The sequence below is a fragment of the Hydractinia symbiolongicarpus genome, chromosome 14, assembly GCF_029227915.1.
Source record: "Hydractinia symbiolongicarpus strain clone_291-10 chromosome 14, HSymV2.1, whole genome shotgun sequence".
Taxonomy (NCBI): domain Eukaryota; kingdom Metazoa; phylum Cnidaria; class Hydrozoa; order Anthoathecata; family Hydractiniidae; genus Hydractinia; species Hydractinia symbiolongicarpus.
The window spans coordinates 12,802,488-12,829,534 of record NC_079888.1 but is presented as its reverse complement, the minus strand read 5'-3'; the positions used below and the strand labels follow the sequence as shown (position 1 = coordinate 12,829,534).

At 33.0% G+C, this 27,047-nt stretch overlaps 1 protein-coding gene across 3 annotated transcripts in view; it reads right to left on the bottom strand.

The window, feature by feature from the left end:
- Positions 1–27,047, bottom strand: part of LOC130626150 (ATP-binding cassette sub-family D member 1-like) — a 131,103-nt gene that overhangs the window by 50,854 nt on the left and 53,202 nt on the right. Inside the window, exons 1-4 of one of the 3 annotated variants that reach the window (XR_008981813.1) lie at positions 18,876–19,360; positions 16,182–17,128; positions 6,452–6,617; positions 1,215–1,333 (exon numbers count right to left, since the gene is read on the bottom strand). Coding sequence is in view for 2 of the 3 variants with exons in the window: in XM_057441255.1 (XP_057297238.1) it covers positions 1,215–1,333; positions 6,452–6,617; positions 16,182–17,114 (1,218 nt within the window). In the remaining variant the exon portion in view is untranslated. Of the gene's footprint in view, positions 1–1,214; positions 1,334–6,451; positions 6,618–16,181; positions 17,129–18,875; positions 19,361–27,047 lie in introns of those variants that run through there. The other 2 variants (XM_057441255.1, XM_057441256.1) reach the window with 2 other exon arrangements.

The window sequence follows — 27,047 nt, the reverse complement described above, 5'->3', positions numbered from 1 at the left end:
TCACATTACAGCAATATATTGTAAATAAACCAGCCATTTCGATAGGTAGTTCTACGGCATATTACTATACAACGAAAAAAAATATATTAAAAGCAGGAGTGTGCACGATTTGTTATTTCAAATGGAAAAAAAATAATTTCAACAAACAGGTTGTAAAACTTAACTATAGCCTATTGACCTGGGCGAGGTATGAAACTCAAATGAGTATTTCCAACATCGTTCCCAGGGGTTGTTATACATAAAAAACCCACTGCTTTAATGCTTTCCCAATAAGCAGCACACCCATCAACTCTGTGTGTTCCATAATGTTTAATGTTTGTGCATTGTTGTAGGAGGCAACTCAACTATACTCTAAAAGAAACAATTGCTTTTTACTATCTTGCCTGCGAGGATAGTATTGGTTTCCAACCCGTAACTAACTGTCCCAAATTGCAGTTGCAACGAAATTTCGTTTTCGTTTATTTTAAAAAATCGGCCCCTAGGGAGATTCGAACAAGCACCTCAGCATTGTATAAGAGTAGATGCCCTAATCAAATAGGCTATCACAGCCGAACTAATTTGCTAATATTTAATATTTAATCAATGTTGCTAACCTTTATCTTTCTCGGTTTTAGCTCTTTAGGTCGGTGTGTTAATCATTACGAAACCATATTATTTATCACTTCGTATGCATTTCAGCAAAATAATTTCGATCTTTGTAGCATACTTTTTTTATCACAACACAGTAAACTTCAAAGAGAAAACACGTATGATGGAGAAAGATTAAAAAATACGCTTTTTGATAAAGGTGAAGGGGGATTCAGTAAAATTCCATCCAATTTTTTATCATAAAAAATAAGCTACTGTCCAGTTGCGTATTCCTCTATCCCAGCACTTTTAAAATTCCTGCGTGCAAAATAATAAAGGATTGACGATTCTGTTGTGCAGAAAACAGAAACAACAATTTAATAAATATTACTGCTTGTTGTGCCAAGGTTTATGGATTTTTTAAACTTAAAAATTGCCGTATTTAGTTAAAAGGTGACAAGCAAACTATTGAGTGAAGTTTAAAATTAGCCATATTTTATTGTGAAATGACTAAAAAAACCTTCCTACAAAGCTTAAAAATCACTGTATTTCGTTTTAGGCGCCCAGGTTGACACTATGGATATCTAAAGAAACATTTTCTTTAACTATCATATTTAAGTGTACACAAGAAAATATTAAACATTTACCTCTTTCAGAGATGACATTATCCGTTCTATTGCGTCAGCCCCTGATAGCAACAAGTTACGTGAAGTAGTAAAAACTTGACTGCGTTCACTAATCTGCTCAGGTAAACCAGAGTTTGTATCTACAATGACAAAATACAAAATTTGAAACAACGCTTTTCATAACCTTGTAAATGTACAAAAACACGTTTATGTAAGCAAATAGGACTAGGAATTCAATTTTTATCGGAATCCCACCAGGCCAAATATGTTTAACTCAGTTTTAGAAATATTTCAAAATTATTTTGGATGATCTCTAACCTCCCAAATCTCTGCTTTATTTTGTTAATTTCTATCAAATTAGCAAATAAGGTTGTGCATCTTTCTAAAAGTGTGCTGATGCATAAGCAAGTTTGGTTTGCACAAGCAAAATGAGACTGATTATAATATTCCTGTCTGAAGAATAACCAGACTAAAAAAGAAAGAAGGAATAAATCTGAGCCAGGATTCAAGTATTATTCACCAAATTTTCGCATAATAAATAAAATGTGTATAAAAAAGTTATTTGAGCAATAAATGTTGAATGAGGAAGAAGAAGCCTTTTTTCACTTGCACACATGTAAACAGCTTGATTCACGTTTTGCCTAACACTTCACTTCAGACTTAATGTGCATGCTTACTCTACTTGCATCTGCTTCTGAACAAAGCTGAAACTCTGAAAAACAACATTGCATTGGTAATATGTATTTTACTTGGTGGTCATGAAAAGTGCTCCCCCATGTTTTAGAAAGAAGATGAGTTAGGCTACTTAACAGTACCTAACAAGAACCGTCTGGGTCACTTTCTCAGCCCGCAAAAATTAAAAATTTTTGTGGGAACAAGAAATGGAAAATTTTGTTGAAACTTTTGCAGGTTTTTTTGGCACACCTAAGTTCTGTAAAAACGCTGATTTTGAAGTACAAAGTAGAAAAAGCTAATAAATGCATTCTTATTGGTTGAAAGCGACACCTCAGCGCAGTGACCATGTCTTATGATTACAAGGAGAGTTTCGTGTTTCAAAAGATCTATGGCTGGTGTGGCAAATTAAAAGAAACTATAGAAAATGACTCAATTAGAACATCACACAAATGATATGTGTGAAGAGAACTATACTAGGAACATCCCATTATATAACAACAGCAACTCATTTCCCATTAGCTTGTAAAATCTTTACTACTAAACTAACCAAAAACTAATCTCACTCCTAATTATCTAACTAATCACATCTAAATCAAGATCGATGGTATATTAAAGCTTAACGAAGAACCTTGAGCATCAGCTTGGCAAACAAACCTTCAATTGTAATCCCAGGGGTATTATCTTGACAAAGCTTGCCTTTGTAGCCTTTGTTAAATAAATTTAGCCAGAGTTTTTTTAGTGGGTGGCCAGCAAGATTTTCAAATAAAATTCCAGGAGTTTTCCAGGAATTTGGCTCTCAAAAAACATCTTTACATTAGAATTGATAATGATAACACATTTCTACGTAAAATATAACTGTCAAAACTAAGTCGAACTAGAGACCCTTAGGCCTTGAGGTCAGCGTGACTGCAAACTTTAAATGTGTGAGTGAGAATTGTTTATCCACGAAAGTAAAAGAGAAAATTTTCTTCCGCTTCAAGATAGTAAAATTTACCCACTTTCCTCTGAATAACGATATTAGTTCAAATATCGTCTCACTTCTTATGCTTGGTTTCCACTGCAAGATAGCGTGAGATAATTGGATTATTACTGGGCACGGAGTAAGGAAGTACTATTTCTCGAAAGTTCAAATAAATAGGAATCTGACTTTTCAATTTGAAGGCCACTGGAAGTTGATTCTTTGTTCATGGTAATTTGTTGCGATAAAACTAAAATGCGCAATGCGTTAATTTTCTAATCACAAAACTAGTTAGTGGTTAAACAACAGTTTTAACTTATTTCGCCAACCAACCGCATAAGCTACTATCTACTTTGCCCGTAGAACAACTAATTAAATTAGAGTCGCCTAATGTAAAAAAAACATGTAAATTCTTCCCCCAAATCCCCCCCCCCCCGAAAAAAAAAAGTAAATAAATAAATAATCAAAACCCATGTAAATACTGCAACAAAATGACAAAATGTGTAAAAACTATGTAAATTTTCCCCATACTGTGAAAAACCTGTTAACATGTAGTACTCCCTAAAATAGTTTAAACTTTTCTTAAATAACGCATAATCTATATTATAATACCTGTATACGTCTGTCCGTTACGCAAAATGGTACCGCAAGTAGTGAGACGCACGCGATGAGGTATAAAAAGGACAGGCAAACCCGTTGAATTTCCACGGGCAACCGACTAGTGTCATAAACAAAACATTTGAGTGAGAACATCTAGAACAACAAAAATGACCACACTTAAGCTACCAGACTTCTACGTGTTAAATAAAAAATTTTTTGTCATACTGCATGCAACCGATGTAAGTTTAGTTACACAAAATGTGAAAAATACATTATATATATTTGCATGGACGGTACTTAAACTATCCTTAAACATTATATATATAATACTTTCTTAAAAGGTGTTGCGGCTTGTTATATCTTCCAAATCAAGCTTAAAAGGTCAATTCAAATAAGTTACAGCCATATTCCTAGCAAAGACCATTTAGATAACTACAGTAGCTACATGTAATAGCAAGATAAAACTTACAGGTTGGCTAGTCACTGAGGAGCTTAGTTTAAACCTAACATTAGCTAGCTATAGCAGGTAATAGCTGGTCAGTTGAATATAAACTGGAGGCATAGCTAGGCATAAAGAACATGGCTACATATATATAAATTAGATAGCAATTCTACTTCCTAGCATGTTGTTGGTGATTGGCTTTATGATGCTAGCTATAAGAGACCTGTCTCGCATCAATAATATCATCAAAACTAAAAAAAACATGAATAAACCTTTCAGAAACTTCGCTGTATGACTAACTTCTAAAGCCGTTCTCTTCTTCAAATGTTATTTTAAAGATTTATTTTGAAGGAAAGAGTAGAAAACACTAAAAAAGAACAGCGATTTTTTTTGTAAACACAATTTCCGTCTCTTTGTGCTAGGAACTTCATTCAACAGTCCATGTACTTTGTGAATATCTAGTACAATTAATTGCCTATTTCTATACATATATATATCTATATATCTATAGATGCCTATATAGGTATTATTGCATAGGGGTATACATATTTATATCGTAATTAGCTGCAGTTATATAGTTACAACTTATATGTGATTCCTTTTAATCAAGAATGCCCGAGCAGTAAAAAAGAGACTTGTGATTTTTGTGCCGTGGACTTATAGGTACGCACGCAAAGGAATAAATATATAAAATGAAGTTAAAACGAAACAAGGTTATTTCAAACCATCATCGCTCTAATGCAAATGAAAAAAAAATTAATCACTTTCAACACATATGCAGTGACTTTGCTTATTGAGGATGCTACCATGCGTTTAACGCAATACAAAGTTTGGCGCAAGAAAAATCTATTTTCATATCATACACAATACTCAACTTTTATTTGAACAAAAGGAGTATTCTGACGTTATGTTTACTAATAATTAATAATGGGCGGGTGTCACGACAAACATAATTTACCTTGCTCGATGCAAGCTTTATCAACAGTAGCATAAAGAGTTTGATCAACATCATCCAATACAATTTTTTCTACTTTCTCATTTGTCAAAAATTTTAAAATCTTTCAAATCTATCCAACATAGATATACTCCAATATTGGATAAAATGTTTGAGGAAATTTTTGGATGGGTCTTCTCAAGCCTTAAAAAAATAAGCCTTTGTGGTTTGGATATTGTGTCTTTCTCAAACACTGTTTTTTATTATGCTTGGTGATCTATTTTATTTTTAGACGATACGATACACTGATACGATACAGATCGTATCAGTGTGAGTTTATTTCTCTTTTAGTCTGGTTTTCACAAGAAGTAACACCTTCTTGCACCAACATTGATTTACTGCGAAAAAGCCTACTAGCAGCATGTAAGGAAATTTATCAGAAAATTTGCTTCTGGGATTCAACATTCTAAGATCTCCATTACTTAGTATCCACACATATTAAAGAAAAAAACAAGAAGTTTCACAGTGTCAATGTTCTAAAGTTTTGTATAAAATTTGATGAGAAAGAGTAGGAACAAAGGATAAGACAAGAAATGACACCTTGACGACATCCATAATTATCTCTTTTAAAAGGAAAAAAATTAGCTTATTCAGGAAGTTGCTAATTCTAATAATAAATCCTTGTGATTGAGGTAAGTTTAAACATCAGTGTTCTGACAGTCTCCAGTAAACAAAAACAATATTGTTGAAATAATAATCACTCACCAGGGAATAAAAGGTTAATAATATTAAAGTACCTAAGTGATTAAAAATTTATGTGAACTCAATGCAATGTTTATAAATATGTTACTTCCTAATTGTTTTGTAAGAACACAAGACAAGGATGTACCATTCAAAATAAAAAAGGCCAGAATAATAAAAAAGTATGCACATTTTCTTACCAAAATTGTTGTTGGAGACAAAATTGTCTTATAAAATAGTATTGCTGTAAACACATCAGACTAAGAAATAGTTCTCTTACAAGTAACTAGGGACTAATACCACCCGATATTTTAAAAAATTAAGAAACTCTTTACGGAACTTTTGGATTTCTCATTTCATACATTTTAGACACTGGTGGAAACCAGAAATTTCTACACACTACAGTATTTCCTTTCTATTTTTTGTACTACTTTCACAGAAAAATTTTTCTATTTCAATATCAGAACAAGTTTTAGCTTGAACTATTAACCCCACAATGCAATGGTACGATTAGCTATATTAACAACAAGTTTCATTCACGTGTGATAGCGTTGATTAAAATCTATGTAAAAGATAAGATTTTGCATTTGATCAATTAAATGTTGTATTGATATACCTACTACGAAAGGTGATATTGATAATATATATTGTATTGGTAACGGTATCGGTAATATTTTATTGGTAAGTATCGAAAATAATATATCGGTAATGCAGATGTAAATGTATTGGTAATAGCAGTAAATAAAAATGAGGTATCGATACTAACATGGGAAGTATCAGTAAAATACACAGTTATCAATACATTGCAAAGGTAATTTTATGGTTAGTAAATATTACTGATATTGTAGGTTTTTCTTCCCTATGGTTTGCAAAGAACATCTTAATTTGCAAAAATATTAAATTTGTACCTTTTCCAAGCATGATGGGAAGGGACACCATGATCATACCAGATGCACTCCACACATACTTCATTAAAAATTGCTCCAGCATTACATACCAAAGTTTTTGCCGTAAAATAATATTGATTTGTTGAGCAAGCGATTTATAGCATTTATCCAACATGGTTTGTTCTACCTGCAGTGGAAAGGAACAAATAATATTGATAGAAACTTTTGTAAATGGGAAAATTGGAAATTTTTTGTCACAATCATAACCTGTAAATTTATACAAAGGTAAAAAATGATGTTGAACATAGGTGATGTTCTCTAAGAAAATCAACAACTTCATTATTCATATCTTGAAATACGTGTTTTTGAAAATACGAAAACCGTATTTTGTATTTTTGTTGTATTTTTATCATTTTATAACAAATTATGGCAATATTTAGGCTTCGTAGGGACGTTTTCTTACATTTTATAACAAATTACGGCGGTAATTAAGCCTCATAGGGACCTTTATTTGAACTTCTAGGAGATACGTTCCTTTTAATTTAGAACGTAGTACTGCGACATTAAGTTTCTTTATGCTAATAATTAATAATGGGCGGGTGTCACGACAAACATAATTTACCTTGCTCGATGCAAGCTTTATCAACAGTTTATTAACAATAGGAACAACACATTAACAATGTTGTTTCCAGTGTTGCTTTAATTCTATTAAGCCACACATTTAAAAGAATGTTTGAAAATGATTATTAGACTATAAAAGACAAGCTCTTTTATAAGAATGTAAGAACAAATTACAGATAAAGTTAAAATATCCTAAGAAAATACTAATATTGAAATATTTTGCTTGTGCACTTACTTAGAAAATTTGAACGCTTTTATTTCCTGTTGCCTCGAAGTGTTACACATATAGTTTGTAACAGTAAGTATTAAAAAATGGATAAAAAAAACTTGAAACACATGACTAGCACATGATTTAAAAAAATACTATTGGGATGTTTGACCAAATGTTAAGTATTACCATCTTGAAATAAATATTATTGCTGTGTTTGAGGTACTTTTTTTTTAACCAGACATAACTTAATTTTATGTCTTTGTATTTTACATATGCAGCATATTTTAAAAATATGTATTTTAGATTTTCAAAATTAGGAATTCCATATTTTTAAAAATACGAAACGAATTTTTTAAAAAAAACGTATTTTTTAATTAAAAAATTTGTATTTTCCAAAATACAAAATTACAGAATTCTATTGTTTTAAAAATATGAATTAAAAATAGAAGCCATCAATTTTTCCAGAGAGGGTCACATATAATATTGAAGATATTATTATTCCTGTTTGTATGTTCAGTATTTATATTATTGCGGAAAGTTTAACATTTTTTGAACATGATATAGTTTAGTAGGCAACCTTTTGGGAGGTCCTTCTAACATCATCAGGCAAAGTAAATTTTACGTTGAACATATATGTTAAACCATTTAGCCTTCATATACTGATAAAGTTTGAATTCATATCAAGAATAAGCAATTCAAATTCAAATAATAAACTAGTATTCGGGACCAGTAACTAGTAATCTAAACCAGTAATTCATATCAATAATTTTGGACCTTAGAAGTTTCCAAATTACTGACAAGAAATCTTTAAAATTTGCACCTTAAACATGACAACAATGTCTGCAGTATAATTCTAACTTCTATAACTCTAAATTTTTTTAAATTTGAATATTTGAGAAGGAAAAGAGCTTTTAAAAGACTTGTTAAAAATTTTTATCTACCTTAGGATCCTCTTAATGAATTGATGATCTTGGAAAAATTTATTTTACTTTATGTGGAGAGTTGACCAAAGTTTTTTTTACGGGTTTTTGCCTGTGAAAACCTGCTGTACTTAAAGTACTCATATGTAAATTTAAATAAAAGTCAAATACTATCTAAGCCAAATACTATCTTTTGTTAACCTTTTGGATTTTGCAAGCGAGCAATACAGGTTTTAAGGTATTCTGATTGGCTTAGATCTCTTGATGACAGGCTGGTACAGAGTGATATTGCTCGTTGTCAAGAAACTTAGCTTGATATGTAAACAAGCACGAAAAAAAAACAAGTTTCAAGAAGCATTACAAATGATTATATATCTAACTACAATACATTTATTGATAAAAAAACATTTTATAGGACAGAAACAACCGCAATTTCAAATTTATCTGTTAAAATAACCAAATTCAGCGACCTTCTGTCTGGATTCTTTTTGGACATAGCTAGTTAACTAGCTACATTGTTGATAAAAAACAATGAATATCCAGTTTTATCAAAATTAGTAAATACAGGACAACGAATTTATAACTAATTTATAACTAATGCGTTCTCATTTTCAGCCTCGTTTATCCAGCTTTTTGGTTACTCAGACACTATAAAAATCATCAAAGTCCATCCAGTTTGTCACCCATCACTTTGGGTGTGGAAGATATTAAATTTCTGTAAAACAAAACATACCCACCTTGCATTAGAGACATAAGAAGTCAGAAGGATACCTGCAAAATATAACACAGTGAACAAACTAAAATTAAGATGCAAATAGTAGTAACTCTAAAAATGCTGAGTTCTGTCATTAGAAGTTACATTTTCAAATAACCAATTAAAAACAATGCCCAGTATAATTAAACCAACTGGTCAAATCATAGATCAGTTATAAAGCAGACATTTTGTTCAAACAAAAAAAATAAAAAATAGAGCACTACACTGTTTTTTATAAACAATTTCTTGCACTTTACCCCAAACATTGTTTCTATTTGCTAAACATTTGCTTAATAAAAATAAATAAAAGTTAGTTTCTCTTCGCCTCTATCAAGTGAGTACCACAAATAAAACAGCAAAAAGCAACTCTTACCCTTAATCTACATCTATCATTGTTCAGCCTGCTATTATGTTTACTATTAACCAACCACTACCTGTCCCAAAAATTGACTTTATAAAAAATGTTGCTCTAAGTGGGAACTGAAAATGAAAAATTAATATGAGCATAAAAGGTTAAGTCGGTCTAGAAAACTAAGTCGTTCATAATTATTTAAAAGTTTCACTTCTTTTTTTTCAAGGTCAGAAATTTCTGCTTTCAACATTTATAATTATATAATACTTCTACCCTCGTTAGAGTCAACCTATGATTTTGGCATCGTCATTCGATCTTTCATTTACATATTTTAAAAACTTTACTGCGGAGGATTAATAAACATTGCATCAATTATTTTTATTCTAATCAGAAAACACATGTGCTGGGGAACAGAATTATTAAGCCATGAGAAGATAAATAAACTTGTGAGTTAAAAAAAAAGTAACGAAGCAGAAAGCTTCAAAAAAAAGGCCAATAAGAAAAAGTTGAACTTTTTTCTATAAGGAAAGTAAATAAAGAAAAAGATTTTAAACGATTCTTGTGAAACGTTCGTTATCGATATTCACACTGATTAGTCCATCAGCTTCGTAAGTCTATTCTCAAGAAGTACATAGAATGAAGAATAGCCCTGATAGTAAATTAATAAAAAAAACTACATTGTTTGCAACGTTTTTTTTTAAATATCCTAATATGAAATATCGAAGCTATTATCTTCCCAAGTATTTTATGACATTTTATCAACAAATAAAGCGTGAGAGGTACACAAAATATAAAACGAGTTGTGGAGCTCTTAAACTTTCTGTACAATGTGACGTTTAATAGTTCGCTAGTACCAAAGATGGTGTATAGGTGTAAATAAAGATTTTTAACGCGATAATAACAGTTTTAAATTATTTTTTTACTGAAACTCCCCTTTCATTGTGAAATAAGTCAAATATGCAACTGACGATACAAAAATTAAGGTTGGGGGAATGTTTGCTGAATGAAGCTCTTATATCTGTTCCCTGATAAACCGCTGCAAATGCGAGTTTGTTGGCTATTTTTTTAGATTATCAGCAGTGCGAAAATTGAACAACTCGCTGTTGATGCTGATAGCAACTACCAACTCAAGCAACTCATACTCAAGTTTTCTTGTACTCAAAAACATCCATATTAGTGAACAAATTAGGCTTACAATACAGAATGGAACAAGTATCTATTATATAATAAGGCACATTTATTGGAAAAAAATACTTTCAGTTTGTTAGGATTTTTTATATGCCACTACCAGTCTTGGTCTTGTATATAATAACCCAAATAGGCTTAGATTAAATCATGTTTGGTACTAAAAAATATGTAAACTATAACTTTTACTACCAAAAAAAGAAACAAAGATTTTAATTGTGAATATAAAAACACAAATCAAGTTAGTTCAACAAAATAGCAAATCATTCTGTCAACATAAAAAAAGTTAATTCCAGTGTCTAAAATATCAAACTGAACAAAGGGATACAAAACGGTTTTGTCAGAAAAGAATAATGTGGCTTTTATTCTCCATTTCTAAAAATGTAAATCAGACTGCCTATTAAAAAATTCTATTTGCAATGCAGTGACGTCTTTAAAACTTTAAAACATCTGGCTCACATCACTACATACTACCACAAATTCTACAAAGAAAAATTTTTTATATACAAAAATTTTGACATTCCATTTAAATAATGAAAAGCCCTTGCAGGCTAAAAGATTTCGGATTCTTTTTCGTGTGCAATTTTGTTTCCTATATATACCGTTCCAGGTCGCCAGTAGCCTGTTTTGTATAGAACTTCTACAATCTTGTTCTGTCATTTCAAACAAACAGGTATTATCCCATGGTATTAACTTGCAAATTGTTTCATGCTGTGCATGAGATACAGGCTAGAACAAACTAATGTGTTACTGTTAGCGGGCAAAGCGAGAGTCATATGTTAAATAGCCCAAAGCGGTAAAAAAATGCAAGTAAATCAGACTTCAGAATCAGATGCTTGTGGAAACATTTCTTCTGGTCGCAGCGACCAGGCGAAAGAGTAGGATCCAATCCTATTAACACACCATTTGCCAGTTGCCAACCAAACAAATTGCTTGGATTTTTTAAGGTTTTAATTTTTAATTTATTTCGACCTGGTTTTGAAATTATTTCAATGTTATTAGTATATCTTTAAACATTTCTAGTGTATAACTGCACTTACACCTTTTTTGTTGGTCACCCCCTTCTCTATGAAATATGTTTTCTCAACAATACATTACTGTGACGCAACTTATCGTAGATCTTTAAAAATTTTCAATTATATTAGAATTAAGTTCTCTCTGAATGTACCAAAAGTAATCTGTGAAAATTAATACTTAACAATACTGTGCTATACTTAACATTCGTAAGAAAGAAAGGAAGACGTTTTAGCATATAAACTTATTAAATATTATTGTTTGTGGTGTAGCGATATTTCTGAAATGTTTTATTATATATACCTGCAACAAGACTGTTATGAAATGTTATGAAATTTAAGATATCTAAGATTTGACCAAAAAGTTGGACCCTACTAATTTTAAAAACAAAAAAATAAATAGAAGTTGGCGAAAGTAACAAAAAGGTTATGACTACGTTCATTGGTTTAGAACTAACAAAATAGACTAAATCCAAAATGTGATTCCTGGCATTAATATTTAGACTAGTCAGGGACCGCCATCGAAACACCAGGTTAAGCCACAAGCAACTGTGTTACCTGGCGTTCAACGCCCGGAGAAGCAATTAATAAAAACCGTAAAATGTACCACACATTTAGGTGGGGCGCTTTAGTATAGTATGTTGTAAATTGACCAAGGCGCAGTACATTATGGTGTTTTCAGTGTAATATATTTTTCAAAAAATAGGCGCACAATATTATGGTGTTTTCGGTGTGATATTCAAAAAATAACTTTCCACAACTTTAGCTGAAATAAAAACACAGTTTGCAACTTCTTGCTACCATGTCATAGCAAGCCTTTTTTTTTGGAGAATGTTCCTGCTGAAAGTTCAAAAATAAATATTACTCTTGGCTAAGTGCTTAGTACAGACAAACAATGTTGCTCATGTATATAGGTATAACACCCTTTTTCAAAAAAAACTTTATCGTAACTTCAGAAACACAGGAAACAGCCTGTCGTTAACATTGGACTTAGTGCTTAGTACAGGTAAACTGTTTAGGTGTAATAATACTATAAGTAAAAAACTTATCACATCTTTAATTTTATCAAAACAACAGGAAACAATCTGATACTAAAAATGGGCTGAGCATTTATTAAAGGTAAACGGTGTTGCACAAGTGTATAGGCGTAATACCCTTTCCAAAAAAACTTTATTGGAACTTCAGTTTAAATAAAAACACGGGAAACAGCCTGTCGTTAAAACAAATTCTCCACCAATTTTATTTTCCACAGTAAGTTTTCATGACAGTAGTAAAAGGTGTTGCTACCTACTAACTGCATTTGTCATAAGAAATATTGATTAAGAATTTTGTTGTAGCTAGCCAAACTGCATTTAGCTACTTCTACTTTCCAGCCAGAGGTAGCTAAAGAGCTAAAACCCCAGCAAAAAATTAAATAATAATATACCAAGCTTTAAAATAATAAGAATAAATAAAGCTAGGTTCCAGCAGGATACTGCCTTGAAATCTACGTTTGTAGCTAAAATCTTAAAATTGGTTTGTTAGATTTATGCATGGTTAGCAAACGTGATGATATTTTCATTTTAACATGGGAAAACATAGACCCAATGAACAAAATATCTTAAACGTTGATAGAACTGAAATTTAGGCAGTTAAATAACTATACTAACCCAACCAAATATTTCTCTTCACTTCAAAACACTTCGCTTTACAGATTGGTGAACAAGCTGGAGTATAATTAATATGGCCAACTTGTTCCCTCAAAAGAAACGACTCGTAGCTTAACCCCTAGGGCTTGGTTTAGTTAAACAAAATCCGCTAAAAGCATAACTGAATGAAAATTTAAAGGAGTATCTAGCATAGCAAATTAAATAATATTAAAACACCAGTCCATAACAATATTTGTGATTAAATTCGTAACGCAGTTTTCATTCTTTCCCAACTTTCCGAATACTAAGATAGGTACGGAAGAGCTAGGACGCGGGGCCAGGTCGGACTTTAAAAGTTGTGACGTTACGGCAATCAGTTAAAAAATCGGTCGAAGAAGAAGAAGAAGAAGAAGAAAAAGACCGCCTGTTTTAATAAGATCTCGGATGTAATCCGAAATCTTAAATATTTTATTAAAAGTGCAATACAATACTTTCCTTGAATCGTCTAACATCAGAACTGTAATCTTGAAAAGGGTCAAAATAATAAAATCACACAGAATGACATGCATATTTTCAGCGGTTTAACGAAGAATTTAGTGTCTTTTTAGGGTCCTTTATAAACCAAATACTTCTTTCTGTTCTCTTTATGTAGATTTTTTTGCAAATCGTCCCTCACGCAGCTTGGACAGTAGACGTAATACGAGTGATTTTTTCGGCCTAAGACTTTTGCTGAAACATTAAATGAGTTTGAGTAGGGCCTTTTTACTTTTAAGTCTGACTGTTGCAACATGGATTCAGGTAATCATTTTATTCTTAAAGCTTTTTGTTATAAGTTACATAACGGTGCGCACATGACATCAGTCATATAACTAACCCGCTTGTGGACACACATGTTGCGATTATGCTTGTCTTTCTTTGGCTTTCAGACAAAAAATATTTAAATTTGTAAGCCAAATAAAAGGAAGGAAAATGTCACAAATTAGCATGTATTTTTGAACATATTTTATACTAATGTTACAACACTGTACAGATATCTGAATAGTACCAAAAAAACACTCATACACTGTCAAAATATTAAGGAATTGGTATCCATATGCAGCTGTAACGTTATCATGGAAACTAAAAATGCTTGTGAAAAAACTGATAGGGAGAAGGATTAAGAAGAAGATGCGAGTAAATGATCTTTGTTATAGAGATAAAGTAATGGTAAAATTCTAGAAAGTGGTATTGTTTATTAAGTTAAGTGTCCACAATGTAATGCGTGCTATGTCGGCCAGACAAGCCATCATTTAATATACTGCAGAGAACATTGACTAAATCGTCCAATGGGGAATCACATGATTTTATGTAATTGTGAATTTATAATGGACAATGTTAGCATACTTTGTTCCAATAGCAAGTCAACATACCATTCAATGACACTGAAAGCGATAATGATTAGGGAAAGTTTTACACTCCAATGTCAAGCTTCAATCCAAGTTACTAAGTGACCTAGACAATTTAATTAGGCCAAGTTGTATGGTTAAACTTATTTCAGTGTGCTTTATTAACTTGCTCACATTGGAAAACACGTTTTTTACTTTTTAGATGTAAACAATCAGTAGATAAAATCTTCTGAATACTTGTGTTCTTTTAACCTACAGTCTTTCACTAACTAAAATTATTCAGGCTACAGAAATACTGTGGTGCTGTTCAATTCGTAATAATAATTGTATATCGTATTAAAAAGAAGTCCCGAAGTTCTTTCTTCCAGGCAATAAGTCAGCCCTGCCCTTGGTTTTGTGAGGAGAGATGTTCTGTGAAGACTCTAAATATTGAGTCTCCTGTATAGTTTTGCTTCATGTCACGCCTGTGACAAGCATTTTCGAAGCATGTCATAGGCGACTTCTGCGATATACAACCTGTTAGTACCCGTTGCAAAAGGTTATTGATGTAAATTATTTATAAGAAAGTTATTATTTCCTTTTCAGAGCTTAGTTGTATTATTCATGTACGCTGCAGTTGTTGGTATATAGCGTAATTTTACAGCGTAATAATTTTCCTGAAAGGCGTAATAATTAAAAAATTTCGCAGCTAATTGTTACGCTCAATAAAGTGCGGAATGAGTCAGTTGGGAACTAACCATTCTTTTTTACTTTTAAAGATGGTACCATAGCCTTTAGGAAATCATAACAACGAAAATTTAAGTCGATTGAGCTAGGCAGAAAAACAAAGTTTTGTGATATGGCGTAATAATTACCCTCCCTCACTATAAACTTTTGAATTTAAAATCGCATACAAATGTTACACAATTTCAATACAAATTTTTTTGAAATGTTATGAGTTTTATTACAAATTATAAATTAATTAGCCATGGAAATTGTCATACGAATTTTTAATGTCATATGAAAACTTGATCTTATAAATTAAAACAACTCTGTATTTTCTTAGATAATTATGAAAACGTGATCATCTAAAGCTTAAAAAATGCCGTATTTTGTTCTAAGCGAATTAAAATGCGATCGTAGAAGGCCTTAACAAAGCCACAATTCCATTAAGTGTGTACTCCTTTTTTAAATCTTATATATTTATAACCTTAAAAAAAATATTTTAAAACTTATCGAGACGAATTTTTGTACGAATTTTATATACAATTTTTTTGTACGACTCTTTTTCTCATACAAATTTAATTTAAGAGTGATAAAAATTTAATACGAAATTCAAAAACTTTTATATTAATTTAATTTCTATATTTTAAAATAAAATTTCTATAGCATATACTAATGCATACAGGTGGTATATATCTTAAAACCTAGTGACTTTTGGACACTCTAGATTGGTTTTTCTGAAAGTACACTGAATTTCCTAAAAAATCAAGTGGTTTCAGGGTCCATACAGAGAAACTTGTGAATTATTGTTTTTTTTAAAAATGAATGACTTTCTCAGACAGAAAGGGTTAATAACTCAATCATTCAGGACGCATATTTATACAATTCAGGACGCATATTTATAACAGTGTTTTATATACTGACATGCAAATCCTGTATAAACATTCGTTAAATAATAATAATAATAATAATTCCCCTACCTTGTGACCACCATAAAAAGCTATTTCTTCTGAATTAGTTATAATTCTTGAATGTACAGTCCGAAGTTGTCCTCTCCGAGCAGATTCTTCAGATACTAGCTTGCCAAACTTTGGAGAAAAATGTCTTAAAATATGACCAGTTGTCACAGTAACTAGTGTTCCAATGGAAAGTGGTTGGACCCATGACTGTCCACGTTTCTTCGCTAATACATTTAATGTAAAACATACAAGTATTAAGTCGAGTATTGGCTTTGTCATATGTGAATAAAGATGTGAGACAGAGTCACAAAACAGACGCAAATCTTCAGTTAATGATTCATCTGGAGCAGCGAGTCGAGAATCAAGATTGCCAACTTTGTAGTATGTTTGCTTCCCAAAATATAGTTGATGGGCATACTGGACTAAGCGAGTTCTAAATGCTAATGATAATTTGCCCTCAAGATACTTTAAAACTGAATTCACAAAAGTAGCAGGTACAGCAATGCCAATCCACTGAATTAACAGATAAATGAACTTTGCAAGGTTCTTCTCTACAATACACTTAGCCATTCGACCATCCAATGAGGCAACATAAATTGATAAAAAAGCCCTGCATATCAAAGTCATAGTATGTGCTGACAACAGAGCAAATTCTTTAGTCCAAACACTTGGCAAAATAATATGTAAAAGTTTACATAATTTTTCAAAGTATTCTTTGTTTACTTTTGACTTTCCAGAGATTTCCTTTGATACTGACTCCTCAAGTTCTAGTTTGTTTGCATTACGTTTAGTATCACTTTGACGTAGGTTAACTTTAGAATATCCATATTGAAATACTTTATATGCACCATATGCACCTGCTGTAGCTATTAAAGTTTTAAATGTGGTAGGCTGAGATTTCCCCAATCTTCTGATAAACTTTTTTGTCCCTTTGCTAGCAAGAAGAGCATTCATCTTTTATGAAACCTCTAAAAATATTGTAAAAAAAACAGATTCTTAAAGGGAACCCGAGGTAGAAAATGATGTTGGGCTTATATTATAGAGCTTAAAAAGTTAGCTATAACAAGTCTTTTTAAATTTTTTAAAAAGCTCTTTTTGTTCTCAAGATATTCACATTTAAAGAATTTTAGATTTAATTATGCTGCATGAATTATGAAGTCATATTTCAGTAATAGCAAATTTGGACATTTTCTTTCATCAGTAATTTTAGACCTGTTAAGGGGTGTGCATTCAAACTTTATCAATGCATAGATATTATAAAGGTTAATTGATTAACATAATTTTTTTGCCAAAATGACACTCGCTTGCTCGTCCCAGGCCTCTTAATTTTTTGCTGACGAACTCATAACTTGGGATCTGCATGTTGGTTTGCAATCAAATTTTGTGAGTAAACATATAGGGCTTATACAAGCTTACCCACAAAATTTGATTGCAAACCAACATGCAGATCCCAAGTTATGAGTTCGTCAGCAAAAAAATAAGAGGCCTGGGACGAGCAAGCGAATGTCATTTTGGTAAAAAAATTTATGTTAATCAATTAACCTTAAAAATATCTATACATTGATAAAGTTTGAATGCACACCCCTTAACAGGTCTAAAATTACTGATGAAAGAAAATGTCCAAATTTGCTATTACTGAAATATGACTTCATAATTCATGCAGCATAATTAAATCTAAAATTCTTTAAATGTGAATATCTTGAGAACAAAAAGAGCTTTTTAAAAAATTTAAAAAGACTTATTATAGCTAACTTTTTAAGCTCTATAATATAAGTCCAACATCATTATATACCTCGGGTTCCCTTTAACAATAATTATTTTATGATAGACAGTGCAGTTGGGTGCAAATAAATTTACAAAAATCTGTAGGATGCAGTAGGATTTAACAACAAGTCAAAAAACATTTATTAGACCTCTTTCAATATTGCCTTTTCATGTTTCGCCGTGGTGGCGAAAAATCAAAACATTGCATGAAAACGAGGTTAGTTTAGATAAAGTTTAGAACGCCAAGTTGTTTATTAGCTGTTCTGACATTATTTATCAACAAATGTTGGTTTTATAATTTTCAACTGCCATATTAAAGAATCGTAGTGGATAAAAGTATATAGAGGGTATTGTTGATAGTGGTAGTGTGACAAAAATTATGTATCTTTTTGACATTAAGTGCGTATTTCTGGTAACTTTCATGTTGGCTAAATTAGCTAGATAGCCAACAAACGTCTTCTTTCTTACGCCTCCAAAAAGTTTATATTCTATACTCAAAAATAATTAATTAAAAATATACGAAGCTTTTCACTTGATTATATAGCGATGTTACGAAAAGCTTTCATACTTTTTTAATTGTTAAAAAAAGTGTTTTTTTGAAAATAAATAAGAATTTTGGCTGATTTTATAATAAATTATATAAATATAATTTATATATATTATAATTATATAGGCTATAATTTATCCTGAAAGAAACCCAGCTTTTCATCCTCTAGCCAGATATTAATTGTCCAGGTTCCTCAGTAAAAACACATCATAATAGTAGAGAACATTGTATTATGAAATAAATTTATACAACATCCTTCGCATTGGAACGCAATTGTATATTTGGGGCATGGATTGGGATGCCAGGCAATAAGATTAAACAATAACAGGCAGGACAGATACATGTGCAGATACAAAAACAGTAATAACCCCAGCATATGCACTTAAATGGTATGAGACACTCACAATGACATGTACATCTTGGCTGCACTCCGTTCTCGTTCTTCTCTTCATCATAATGCACTTCAATAGTATGACCCACTCACAATGACATGTAATCTAGGCCGCACTCCATTGTGAGTGTCTCCCACGGCATTTCATCATAATGCACTTCAATGGTACGACAAGCTTGAATGTCTCCCACGGCATATCTCATGATTCTCTTTGTCATAATGCACTTTAATGGTACGACAAGCTTGAATGTTTACCACAGCATTTCATCATCATTTCATCATCATTTCATCATAATCACTTCAATGGAACAACAATCTTGAGTGTCCCCCATGGCATTACAGTACAGTCTGAATGTAATCTACTGCGGACGCGAAACTCAACAATAGCTTTTGTTTTTTTAAGAAAATAATTGCCTCGCTGATAAACAATGACCCCACGCGATCAATTGTTTAATCACAATAGGTTGCAAGATCAATTTTAGCCATCTATTTTGCGCGAACTCTTTTGAAAATTTTAATTGCAGTAATTAAGTGTTTTTTTTAGATCGCATTTTAAAAGTTTATAAAGCGGCGATAAAAATGTTTTTTTAGATCGCATTTTAAAAGTTTAAAAACGAAAAGCGGCGATAGAAATGTTTTTAGATCGCATTATAAAAAGTTTATAAACGAAAAGCGGCGATAGAAATGTTTTTTTAGATCGCTTTTTAAAAGTTTAAAAACGAAAAGCGGCGATAGAAATGTTTTTTTAGATTGCATTTTAAAAGTTTATTAACGAAAAGCGGCAATAGAAATGTTTTTAAGATCGCTTTTTAAAAGTTTAAAAACGAATAGTGGCGATATAAATATTTTTTTAGATCGCTTTTTAAAAGTTTAAAAACGAAAAGCGACGATAGAAATGTTTTTTTAGATCGCTTTTTAAAAGTTTAAAAACGAAAAGCGGCGATAGAAATGTTTTTTTAGATCGCTTTTTAAAAGTTTAAAAACGAAAAGCGGCGATAGAAATGTTTTTTATGTCGCTTTTCAAAAGTTTAAAAACGAAAAGCGGCGATAGAAATGTTTTTTTAGATCGCTTTTTAAAAGTTTAAAAACGAAAAGCGGCGATAGAAATGTTTTTTGTGTCGCTTTTCAAAAGTTTAAAAACGAAAAGCGGCATTTAATAGTTGTAATCAATGCTTCTCGTATGTTTCTTAGATTAAATTTGGCTGGAATTTGTTCAAGTAATTAAATCAACAATAAATTTTCGCGCAATGTATTATAAAACTTCGCGAAAGATTTTTATTATTTTATTACTTCACGCTAATACATTTACACAATGCATCTCGCTATTAGAACAAATATAATTGCTCTGATATTTCTTCGTGAGCGCATTGTTTTTTAACTCGCAAATATAAACTCGCAAAACGCTCAAGGGATTTAATTATAACAAAAGACAAACGATGCTGTCCTCTACGCAAAGGTGTGATATTAGCGTGTACGCGGTAGATTACATTCAGACTGTACTGTACATATCCACTTCAATGGTACGACAAGCTTAAATGTCTACCACGGCATATCTCATTATTCTCTTCAGCATAATGCACTTTAGTGGTATGACACACTCACAATGACATGTACATCTTGGCTGCACTGCAATTGTGAATGTCTCCAGCGGCATTACTCCCTCACATCTCATTATTCTCTTCTATTCTTCAATATAAATAATAATAATATTACAAATTAATAATAGCATACAGTTATAATATCAAGTAATGATATAATCAACAGGCCACACACCTGTATCTGTCCAAATTTAGCTGACTTAGGAAGCCTGGCATACCCAAATTGTCCTCAAATTGGCACAGGCATAACACAGGAAAATCTGAGAAAACTATGTTTCCATATAATCCACAACAATATACGCATAAAGAGCAACACAACTACGCAATGTTAATAATTGTTATAAATGTTATACAAAACGTATATCCCACAACTTGGGCACGTCTTTTAGGTTAGCCATATTTGAACACCAATTCTTAAGAACTCTGTCTGGGAGATGTATATATCGACGGTAACAATCACTGGACCATCTTCCAATAATCTTAATTGCGGAATCTGGTATACCACAGGACGCTGCTGCCGACGCCCCACCAATTCTAAAACTATGTGTATTGAGGTCAAGGCTGTCTGTAACACTAATTTTTAAAAAAGCATAAACCAATTTATTTGTGATGAATTTTTCCAGTGGATAGGACAAACCAGGGACCACAATGGGTACCCCTGTACATAAGATCCCGGGAAACGCTGCCACTGGGCACATGCTACCTCCAATTCGACCAAAACGAATTTTAAATGTTTTCCGAAAATTGTCATGGTAAGGGTACCATTACATAAAGAGAGGCAAAAATCAGATGGGGATAGGTGAATTTTTGAATCAAATGTTGTTTTTGATGGGCAAACATACTCTGATACTCTTATAAGGCCAAAATATGCAAACCAAACTAGGCATTTCCACATAGCTTTATCAGAAGGTGTAAATCTGGATTTATAAATAAAAGTTAACATTTCCTGTAAGTGGGATGGTGTGATGGGTGCTCTCTGTCGTGTAATGGTATTTTCTGTTCGCCGAATTCCCCTCAACACATAAAATAGTATACCCATGTCTGAAATTTTTTCTCTGAAGCCGGAAACTAAGCTTTGGTACTGTATACCACACAAGTACATTTGATTGTAGAGTATTTAACACGAGCGGACATAAAGGTGACATACAAATGAAGTCTTAATTCAACTAGCGGGAACATCGAAAACCGAAATTGATTGCAAAACATTCTATAAGAATTTAGTCCAGCAAGGTAAGTAAAATTTGGTGAAAGCGCAGCATCAAGAAAATTATTTATGGTTACTCTAAATAAGATGCAGTTTGGTTTTGTATCAGGGCGTGGCACTACAGATGCAATATTTTTACTCAGACAGCTTCAGAAAAAGTATTTAGGAAAGAGAAAGAATCTCTATTTTGCCTTTGTAGATTTAGAGAAAGCTTTTGATAGAGTGCCACGTAAAGTTATTTGGTGGGGTATGAGAAAATTAGGTGTGGATGAGTGGCTAGTTACGATGGTACAGTCTATGTACAGCAATGCTAGAAGTCGTGTCAGGATTAACGATTCACTTAGTGATGAATTTAGTGTAAATGTTGGTGGACATCAGGGTTCTGTACTTAGTCCTTTGTTGTTTGTTCTAGTCTTAGAAGCGCTGTCGATGGAGTTCAGAACAGGTTGTCCATGGGAGTTACTGTACGCAGATGATTTGGTTCTCATAGCAGAGTCAATGGAAGAATTAGTTGAAAAGTTTGAGAAGTGGACGAAAGGACAAGAAGAGAAAGGGCTAAGGGTGAACACAGCTAAGTCTAAAGTCATGATTAGTAGCATTGCAGCCAAGTGTGACCTTGTAGTTGGAAAGTGGCCTTGTGGAGTTTGCAGGAAAGGGGTTGGTAGTAACTCAATTTTTTGTCAGACTTGCAAGCATTGGGTACATAAGAAGTGCAGTAGTATTGGTGAAGGTTAAGAGCTGACATTCAGTTTGTATGCAAGCGTTGCAAAGGTGAGATTATAGAGAATGAAGTATTTCCAGCTTAAATGATGTACAACAGTGGCTCGTTAGAGATGGTTGAGAACTTCTATTATTTAGGTGATATGCTGTGCAGTGAAGGGTGTGTTGGAAGTAGTGTTACTTGCAGGATAGGTTTTGCTTAGAAAAAGTTCAGAGAGTTACTTCCTTTGTTGACTAGAATAGTCTGGTCAATTGAGGTAAAAGGTAGGTTGTATGAGGCCTATGTAAGAAGTGTTATGTTGTATGGTAGTAAGACATGGGCAGTGAAGCAGGAAGATCTTGACCGTTTAGAAAGGAATGATATGAGATTAATTGGTATGGTTCAAAAGTGAAAACAACATAAAGTAGTGGTAGGTAGTTTGCAGTTATATTTGGGGTATGGGTTGAGGTGCTAGGGCTTGTTAGAAATAAAGTACTGAAATAAATTACTGACATTGTAACAGACAAGACAATGGACAAATTACTGACATTGTAACAGACAAGACAATTGACAAATTACTGACATTGTAACAGGACAATTGACAAATTACTGACATTGTAACAGACAAGACAATTGGCACTACATGCCTTAGACAACGGACTTGATGTCTATTATGGTAAGTGTTTATCGTAACAGTTGGCGCACAGGCTTTTTTTTACTGCACCATATGGCCACTGGCTTCTTTTAGACATTTTAACAACGGACTCGTGACACTTGACACATGTCTTACTATGTTGAGTGTTTATCGTAACAGTTGGCACACGGGCTTTTTTTTGCTGCACCATATGGCACTGGCTTCTTTTAGACATTTTGACAATGGACTCTTGAAACTACATGTCTATTATGGTGAGGTTTTTATCGTAACGATTGGCCCACAGGCTTCTTTTTTCTGCACCATATGGCCACTGGCTTCTTTTGACATTTTGACAACCGACTTTTGACAGTACATGACAGTTAATGACAATTAAACGTTTGTCTCGTTATAACAGATTGACATGAAATGACACGCTCTATACTTACAAAATACCTAATTAACTCTATCACTGTCAACAAAATGGACATCTGCACCTAACCCGGGTGACGAATGAAGCCCAGCAGCCCCAAATTTCCCCAAATTAAAAAACCAAGAGTTGACCTATATGTGGTCTTCTAAAGTACGACATTAGCTACATACTATGATATAACACAACACGTAATCATAAATAAATATCTTCCACTAAAAAACTGCTGTCTTATTGAAAATATACAAACGATAGTACAACGTTTATAGTATCCTTGCAGGTGTTTAAACTCGAAATTTGTATATGTTAGAGGATTGTAATAACCTAATAGCATACAAGTTAAGCTCAGCTCAAAGCAGACTTAATGTCCCAGATTTTTGTCAGTCCATTTAACTCTGCTATGCGAGTAGACCATTCTGTCAAAACGTTGTCTTAAAGCCACATACTACACTCTCGTACTGAACACTGCAAAGATAGACTTTAATAGTAGCAAATTTGACGTGTTTTGCCAAATATGTCGCAAACAGTTGAAGTGATAATTCTGTCAGGGGAAAGGTAGGTACGGATGTAGCTTCACAAAATATTTTAAACGAGAGATATCCTGACCGATATGTTGCCCTGGTGTTTGTTGAAATGGAGGAGTTTAAATAATGACTTAAATCTCTTTGAAGAGTTGTAGTATCGATGAAGGGATTGGTGTTGGATATGCTTCGGCTTCTGGGCATAGACGTTTGAAGTGTTGTACCTGCAATTGAGACAAAAGATCTGCATAAGTATTGTGCTGGCCTTTAATGTGGCGTACCAGGAGGTTTATATTGTGTTCTGCTGTGTAGAAAAATAAAAAACAGACAAGATGCATGATGTTTGGACAACGACACGACCCAGAGGACCACACATGAACAATAGCCAAATTATCGTGTATAACAATAATTGCTTGTTTTTCCATGCCTTGTGTAAAATTGATAATAACCATAGATAGTGAAACGATGTACACATATATTTATTACACCCACCAGTTATAATACTACACTATAAAGAAACAAATAATAAACATAATGATCAACACTATAACACACGCCTCCTTTATTCTTGTAGTTCGTAGAACGTCCATAGTGTTTGAAATGTCTGCAACAAAAAGAAGGTACACAACCTGTGTGCACAATGAAATAAAATGAAACACTTTGATAATAGTCAATTTTATAATGTCACACATCAAGTTTTCCAATCGACAGAATATTTTGTAAACTCTGACAACTAGCACCATGTTTTGTCAGACAATCAGCCAATTGTCTTTCGGTGGGTATCCATTCCACTGTACTGATTTCTTTACGAATTAACATCTCTTTTATTGCTGCAATATCAATACGCAGTCGTTTTTCACTTATTACTTTCGTTGAAAATATAAGTGAATGTAGATTTTTATTATCAATCTTGGCATTTATTGTCATTTTCTTTACGTCTTTTCTTAGCAATTCCGCCAGTAATTCAGATAGGTACAGTGCATCGTCCAACCCATCTGATAGTGCTAAACTTTCTGCAGCTGTGGTACTAACACTACCCTTTTAATTTTGTTTGATGACCAATTTAGTATACAACAATCATTATTTTCTCCAACTAATAAAATGATATGTGCACCTGCACTAGATGCACCATCTGGCAAATTTGCAAGGGAAGCATCTGTGAATACGACTAATCGAAGCTCCTGGTTGACATTCATTTTTGGATATATCAGTTTAAACTGATCAGACTTAATTTTCTTTACCAATTTGTTAGCTTCAATGAGATGTCTTACTTCTGGACTCTGGTTGATACACATGCTAAAGTGCAAAACATCAAAACTAACATCAGGCCTGGTCTGACTGGCCACCCAATTTGCTTGACCAATCAAACTCCGTAAACTGGCAATTTCAGTGGAATTAAGTTTCTCAAACTTATTTGCTTAACGTTTTGGAGATAGAGGTATAAGTTGCATTGAGTCAATAAAATCATTCTGGGACGCTTCTATGTTACCATTATTATGCTGTATGTTTAAGTCAACATATTTAAAATAATTTTCCTCAATTTTCCCAATTCGAAAGACATCTCTTAATTTATAAACAACCTCTTTCTCAAAAGATGTTGTTCCAGAGTGAATAAAATCGTCGACATGGATAACAAAAAGCCCTTCTAGAATATCCTCACGTTTCCAATAGAACATAGCTGGATCGAACTTGGATTGTACACATTCAAGCTTTTCAATTTCTTTTTTCACAGTAAAAAACCAGTGTCGCGCAGCATCATTTAATCCATACACAACCTTTTTAAGTTTCCAAAGGTTGCCTTGGTCATCTGCTTCAATTGGTGGCTGCAAAAATACATTTCTCTGGATATCGCATCCCTGAAGAAAAGCAGCTTTGATATCTGTGGTTTGGCATTGCCACTCTTTTATACTAGAGATTGCTATCAGAATTCTCAGGGTGCTTTTCAAGGCAGTAGGCGAGTCAACTTGTAAAATTTGCTCCTCTTCAAAGCCTCTTGCAACGAGTCTGGCTTTTACAAAATTTTCTGAACCAGTTTTCTTCTCTGTAATTACCCATGTAGTAGAAATTGTGTTTTGCCCTGAATTTCTCACTTCTTCAAAAACCTCAAAATCCTTCCAGTTCTTAATCTCTTGTTCCTTGGCAGTGATAACATCTTTGTCACAATGGCGTTGTTGTGGCACTAAGACAATGTTTACCTCCTCAGTTCTTCCCTTTTCTACCTTTTCCCATTTGTCAATACTCTGAAAATCTATACAAATGGGATTTTCTTCATCTGGGTGTTTTACATTGTACCAGGAAGAATACTTCCCAGTTGCTTTGCCAGCTCTGCTGATTATCGTTGCCTCTCTCCAAATGTTGTCACCTGGTTGCTTGTAGCGAATTTCATCATTTTTCTTTGGCATACCCGTATCGTTGTCAGTCATGTTTTGGTTCAAGGTGGCATCGTCAAGTTGTACTCCGTCGTGTATAGCAGCATCGGCAGGCTGTCTTTGATAAGTGCTTTCTTCGTCTGAAGATTCATGAATGCAATTCACCTCACCTGAGGTAACTTTTATTTCAGGGCCAGGATCTGATTCTGTTGGCTCTTGAAATTCATACCCAACTTTAATCAGTCTGTTGGTTGATACCCTAACATAAACATTTCCATGTCGCACAAAGACAATTTTTCCATCTTGACCTATTACAGTGCCAGGTCGTTTCCATTTGTTGGATTCGTCTCTCTTGCAAAAGACTTTACAACCTCTGTCAAATTGAGTACAATTTACCTTAATTTTATGTTTTAAGGCACATCTGATTTTTGATGATGACTCAGCTTCTATGTATGCTCTTCTAACAGCATGCAAAGTGTTGATATGCTTTGCAAACACTCGGTTCATTGTTGTACCTTCAAGAGCTGGCGGCAAATCTGTCATCACGTTGGGAAGATTAGGATTTTGTCCAAATACAAGTTGATAGGAAGAAAATCCGTTTCACATTTGCAGGCAGTTCTTTGCATTTATTGCCCACACTAGAGCCGTTTCCAAAGACACAGTTGGATTGTCTGCCAGTATCTTTTCCAGACATCTGTCGACAACAGCATGGTTTCTCTCACAAATTTCATT